The 6224-nt window shown below is 41.9% G+C and overlaps 1 protein-coding gene across 1 annotated transcript; it reads left to right on the top strand.

Moving 5' to 3' along the window:
* The first annotated feature begins 518 nt into the window (after window positions 1-518).
* LOC119791552 (P2Y purinoceptor 14-like) lies at window positions 519-5922 on the top strand. The gene is made up of 2 exons (XM_038297708.1): window positions 519-590; window positions 4578-5922. Exon 2 carries the CDS (start codon window positions 4580-4582, stop codon window positions 5618-5620), a length of 1041 nt encoding a protein of 346 aa, XP_038153636.1. The 5' UTR covers window positions 519-590; window positions 4578-4579; the 3' UTR covers window positions 5621-5922.
* The last annotated feature ends 302 nt before the right edge of the window (window positions 5923-6224 follow it).

Here is a 6224-nt window from a genome sequence, read left to right as displayed (position 1 = left end):
TGCCCTAACGCTTCTTTGCCTTCCAATAAACTTATAAAGACAAGACTGATCTTTTCTTTTTATTGAAACAGCATTTTACTCTTTGCTAATTAAAAATTTCCTCAACAAGTTACAAACAGAAAAGATTTCCACATGTTTTTATGCTGGGCTTCTGCTGTTTATCAACCCTTCTACACACAAACACTCTGCTTATATGATCAATTGTGAAAGTACATTTTGTAAACAAGTCTGTGGCTTGTCTGTTAGTGTTTATTGATGCTTAGTGCAACCTGTTTTACTCCTTGTTATAGGAAATGTGTTAATATGCAAAGCCGGGAAAGAAGCTAATAAGATACACCTTTAGGTTCATATTTACTGTGGCCTAGTTGTCATTATCTTTTATCTGCAAACGTCTTGCAGAAACTGGTTAACCAGAGTTTATTTTAGGGAGGTGGGGCTTTTGGTCACTCTGACGATGAGAACCACGGAGGCGGACAGGAAAATACCCGTCTGCAGCAACATGGTAAATAAATTACATCCACTGAGGTAGAGGAGAACTTGGACATCAGGTCTCAAACGCAGAAAGGAGCACGGCAAGGCAGGCAAAAAAGGTACGTTTTTAGCCTTTATCTACAGCAGCAAAGAGAGATTTTGTTTCATGCACATCAGGAAGATGGATCAAAGCATGAACATAAATAAAATGCAGGATGTGTGATTTTTATGGTTCTAAAACATGTTATGAAGTCAAATTACTACGGTTCGAGAGCTGATGAGTTGATGATAGAATGCAAAAATCTAAAAATATCCGTTGTTGTCGCACTATTGAGGAAATTCAGCAGGCAAATCAGGCAAAATGATGTGGCACAAAGAATCACAGAGTAGAAATATAAAACAGAAAGAAAAGGAGACCGTACAGTAGCTGTTATTAGGTCTTTGGTCTAATATTTTGGTTTTTCTTAAAAGTAGTAGTCTCATGTCATTTTAACAATGTGTCCATTCAAATTTGGGTTAGTGTGTTGAATTAGTTCTTGTTCTGCAATCTATCCGTCTGTTTGCTCATCCATCCATCCATCCATCCATCCATCCATCCATCCATCCATCCATCCATCCATCCATCCATCCATCCATCCATCCATCCATCCATCCATGGAGTAAAAAATGTTGAGATATGTCTGTTCTTAGCCTCACATGCTCTAAACAAAAGGTCATGAGAGATAAGAATGAGTTACACAGCTTCCTTCATGGCATGAAGGGGAGGATTGTTGTTTTAAGTGAAAGATATATTAACCTAACAGCGGATGGCCTTAATGAACTCAAGTTGTTTTCCTCCAAATGTTCAAGTGTGAAAAAAGTTCTTTATGCAGGAGGTGGGTTGGCTCCCCTGGGGGGAGTATGTGTTGGGATTTTTATAAGGTATAAATGTATTTACTAAGGTTGCCTCATTTAGAGCTCTATCTCTCTCCGTCTGAGGACATTAAATATATTTTAACCTTTTTTCTTGCAAGCTTCCTAACTCCACATATCCATCCAGCGGCAATTACATTACAAATGTGCACCACTTTGTCTGTACCCAGCTAATACAGAAAAACCCCAATTTAACTATCGCCAAATTTACGCGTGATTTTGTCTGGTTATGTGATCACTCATTTAAAAAAACAATGCGTTGCCATCAGCCTCCTACTTCTTCCTATCATCTGCTTTTCCTTTCTGGCCAGTATCAACTTCTTGGTGTTTATCAAATGACTTGTGAGAAGAAAATAAATGTTTTCTTTTATTTAATTGTTTTTATTTTTCTATTGTATATACTGTGCCTAAACATCCTCTATTTTCTTGTATGTGCAATTTTTTTCCTGCTACTGGAAATACAATTTCCCAAAGGGAGTAATCCCAAGGGATTAATAAAGTCAAGTCTAAGTCTAAGTCTAATTTGGAGAAACAACCTCATCCTGGTGGGGAAAAAAATGTGTTTAAAGAATTATTGTTATTATTTTTTTTTTAAATCTGTGGAAGTGCAGCCACTGATGATGTGGTTGAGGAAACTGTGAGCCTCAACAGACAGCATCCTTCAGAACCACATATCTTCTGTGGTCATCACTCTTAAGGAGGAACTCTTCTATTCTGGATGGTAGAAGCAGATTTACTATGATAGTTGGTGCACTTGTCAAGCATGATGCATACAAACAAACTGTTTACATTGTTCTTGCCGCAGCTGACATCACCTCATCACCGATACACCCTCTCAAATAGACACAGAGTGCTACACAGAGCCAGCTTTGCCTAACAAATGACCAGCAAATATGAGTTACATGAGTCCTTTTTTTCTCTAATGGATGAAACACCTGTAATGATTGTTGCCCTGTTTTGTTTGGCTGCAAAAAGCAGAAGTTGTGGCTTTTCAACACTATTAAATGGAACAGGAGATTTACATATGATGCTATATACAGATACTAATTTCCTTTTTTCCATCTAAGTAGTTTTAATATTCTAAGCTTCTGACAACACTCATCAACACTCCAGAGGAAAAAGAAATAAAACAGATCAAATGTGGTTTCCTAATAAGCTCCGATCTGTTGTTATCCTGGTTTCTGGGAAAACTTCTAAATTAATGTTTATTTACACCATTATTCTGGTCCCAAATAAGCCTCAGGTCACCTCACTCAATGCCTACCGGCCTGTCGCACTGACTTCAATAATCCTGAAGTGCTTCGAAAGCCGGTTAAAGAACACATCGTCTCCAGTCTGCCGCCAACATTCGACCCGTTCCAGTTTGCCTACCGACGCATCCGCTCCACTGAGGACGCCACCTCTGCTGCTCTCCACCTGAGCCTGGCACACCTGGAGGAGAAGAACACCCACGTCCGGATGCTGTTCCTGGACTTCAGTTCAGTTTCAACACCATCATCCCACAGAGTCTGATGGGCAAACTGGAACAGCTGGGATTTAATACACCCCTCTGCTATTGGCTGCTAGACTTCCTCACAGAGAGACCTCAGTCAGTCCGGGTTGGACAGAACACCTCTGATGTCATCATCCTGAGCACAGGCTCCCCTCAGGGCGGCGTCCTGAGCCCCCTGCTGTTCACCCTGATGACACTTGACTGCGTCTCCAGGTTCACCAACAATCACATGGTGAAGTTGCAGACGACTCCACGGTGGTGGGCCTCATCAGAGACGACAAAGACCTGGACTACAGAGAGAAGGTGGAGCAGCTGGTGGACTGGTGCAAAGATAACAGCCTGATCCTGAATGTGGAGAAGATGAAGGAGATCATCTTGGACTTCAGGAAGAACCGTCCTAACCACGCTCCACTGCTCATCAACAGCTCCGCTGTAGAGGTGGTCAACAGCACCAAATTCCTGGGGATGCACATCACAGACACCCTCACCTGGAATGTAAACAACACTTCACTGGTCAAAAGGGCACAGAAGCGCATTTACTTCCTGTGGAGGATGAGGAGAGCCCATCTGCCCCCACCCATCCTCCCCACCTTATACAGAAGCACCATAGAGAGCGTTCTGACCAGCTGTCTCACTGTGTGGTGTGGAGGCTGCAGCACCTCAGACTGGTGAGGTGAGTGGTAAGAATAGCAGAGAAGATCATCGGGGCTCCTCTTCCCTCCATAAAAGACATTTCATCCCAGCGCTGTGTGTCCTGAGCCCATAACATTTTCAATGACCCCTCACACCCCCACCATGGACTGTTCTCCCCGCTGCACTCTGAGAAGAGGCTTCGAAGCATCCAATGCAGTTCAATTTGATTGGTCCAGCTCAATCAGAACAGTCCAAACAAATAGCCAGATTTCTTTGTCTGATAGAGATTTTAGCACATAAACAAACCTCAACTGGTCTTCTGGTTACTCTAACTCTATCACTTGTGTGGTGGAGTGTCACTCTTCCTTTTAATGAAGCACCACTGTTTCCACATATGGGCCACCAAAATTGTTGCACTATAAATATTTTCTCTCTTGTTTCTTTATTGCCGAGAACTATTAACAGACGATTACAAATTAGCAGTCACCACTTCCTTCAGAAGCTGCTACAATGTTGTATTGCGATTGTATTGTATCAATGGGAGAAATGGAGCTTAATGAAGGATTTACATTATGAAACATAATATTGAATCAAGATAACACAAAACAAGGGGATGTAATTTAGTTTACAGTCTATTATGTCATACACATACTCACTGCAAAGCACTGCTAAGCCTTGGTTTGATTTGGATCTGAATTTTCTTTGACCTCTATTTAACATTAGCAACAAGTGTGCCTTGGCAATAATCTGACAAAAATTCAGCCAGAACACATTGAGATCAAAGAAAAAGCAGGTAAAAGGTAAGTTATTCAACTGGCAAGAAAAAAGGAGCAATTATCGGGAAAACATACATCCTGTACCCCTTGCCAGATGTGGTTTATTGGTCCCTTTCATTGGGATACAGACACAAAGCCTGAAGAAAAAAAGCCATAGTATATTAAGCAATTTCCTTAGCTTAGACAATTTTGATAAAGGGTTTTTAGCTTGTTAAATCCCTGTATCTGACAGATTCTAAGCCAAACATTTCCAGATAAATATTTATTGAATTTTTTGTTGATTTTGTTTTCAGGTATGGACCTCCTTAATTCCTCTAAGCTCCCTACCAACAAGACGGACTTCAGTTCTACCTTCACCAGGCAGGTCCTTCCGTCGCTCTACATCGCCATCTTTGCTTTGGGTGTGTGTCTAAATGGCCTGGCTGCCTGGATCTTCCTGAGAGTCCCAGCAGATTCTGCTTTGGTGGTCTACCTGAAGAATATGGTTGTGGCTGACATCCTCATGTTGTTCTCCTTCCCTGTCAGAGTTGCCGCAAAAATGAATTTAGACAGCCGCTATCTCAACATGATCGAATGTCGCTTTAATGCCGTCCTCTTCTACATATCCATGTATGTTGGATTGCTCTTCATAGCATATATCAGTCTTGAACGCTATGTCAAGATTTCCCAAAATGTCCCTTCAACCAAGGCCACCTCCTCCTTGAGGTCACAATGTAGAGGTGTGTCTGTACTACACCTGATGCAGAGTACCACCTTTTCCCAGGTTCTGGCAGTCCTCACCTGGAGTCTACTCTTTTTGTGCTGCTCACCCAATAGCATACTGACAAACTGGCCGGCTAACAGCCATAACTTCACTAAATGCATCCAACTGAAGACACCACTGGGTAAACAGTGGCATCAAGCAACTAGCCTATTTACCTGGTCCCTATTCTGGTTGACGCTCATTATTGTGGCTTTCTCCTACACCTTCATTGCTCGACAAGTGTACAAAACATACCACTGCATGCGACGTGACAGCAGGGAAGTCTACCGCAACTCCAACCGCAACATCTTCAGCATTCTGGGAGTGTTTTGTATCTGCTTTGTGCCATTCCATGTCTGCCGAATACCTTACACCATGAGCCAGGTGTCACCTACACACTTCAGCCAAGACAGCAAATTCTGGCTTCACCAGATCAAAGAGGGAACTCTCTTCCTGTCGGCAATGAATGTTTGCCTCGACCCTCTGGTCTACTTCCTAATGTGTGGGACCTTCAGAAAGTCTCTCATAAGGAAACTGTCTGGTAGAAAGAAGAGGAAGCCACTGTCAACCGATCTGAGCCTTAGTAAAATGTAGGGTGGGGGAGGAGGCAACATCTAGGTGGAAGCGCTTGCACAGGAGGATAGATATTTTTGTGAACAAATAGGGAAAGAAAGAAATCCTTAACTCTAAAGCTTCAGGAACATCTGTCTGCAGTGGACACGAACAGTTTAAGACATAGATGTATTTTTGTGAAGATAACGTAAGAGTATGAACTGTAGATCCGTCTATTAAGGGCTGTAGCTGTGCCCACAATGTTCTTAAAAGACCATTTAGTCAATGGTATTCTACTGTTGTATGAGGATGAAAAATACCAAGAATATGGGACTTTAAGACAAGCAGGGATGTGAGAAGAGTCAGCATAAAGGGTTTGTATGGTGGGTTTTGGCTGTCTGTCATGGAAACATTTGTCCTATTTGTCCATTAACATGTCAGTAAAAAACAAAACAAAAAATAAATCCTGCTTTATATCAGTGTTCTTCTTCTTTTTTTGAACAAACAAAAAACAGTTTTGAGGTTATTCACAGACAGGAATAGTATACATCATATATAAGTTGCACATGTAGTGTCTAGATCATGGATCTAGAGCAGGGGTTTTCAACGTTTTCCAGGCCAAGGACCCCCAACTGATGGCGAGATG

This window comes from Cyprinodon tularosa, unplaced genomic scaffold (assembly GCF_016077235.1).
Source record: "Cyprinodon tularosa strain WSP-4 unplaced genomic scaffold, ASM1607723v1 ctg394, whole genome shotgun sequence".
NCBI lineage: Eukaryota > Metazoa > Chordata > Actinopteri > Cyprinodontiformes > Cyprinodontidae > Cyprinodon > Cyprinodon tularosa.
The sequence above is the reverse complement of the archived record's forward strand: the minus strand, read 5'-3'. Positions and strand labels throughout refer to the sequence as shown.

What these genes read in the sequence shown, in the direction of transcription:
- LOC119791552 (XM_038297708.1), top strand. Translation starts at nt 4,580, where the DNA reads ATGGACCTCCTTAATTCCTCTAAGCTCCCTACCAACAAGACGGACTTC.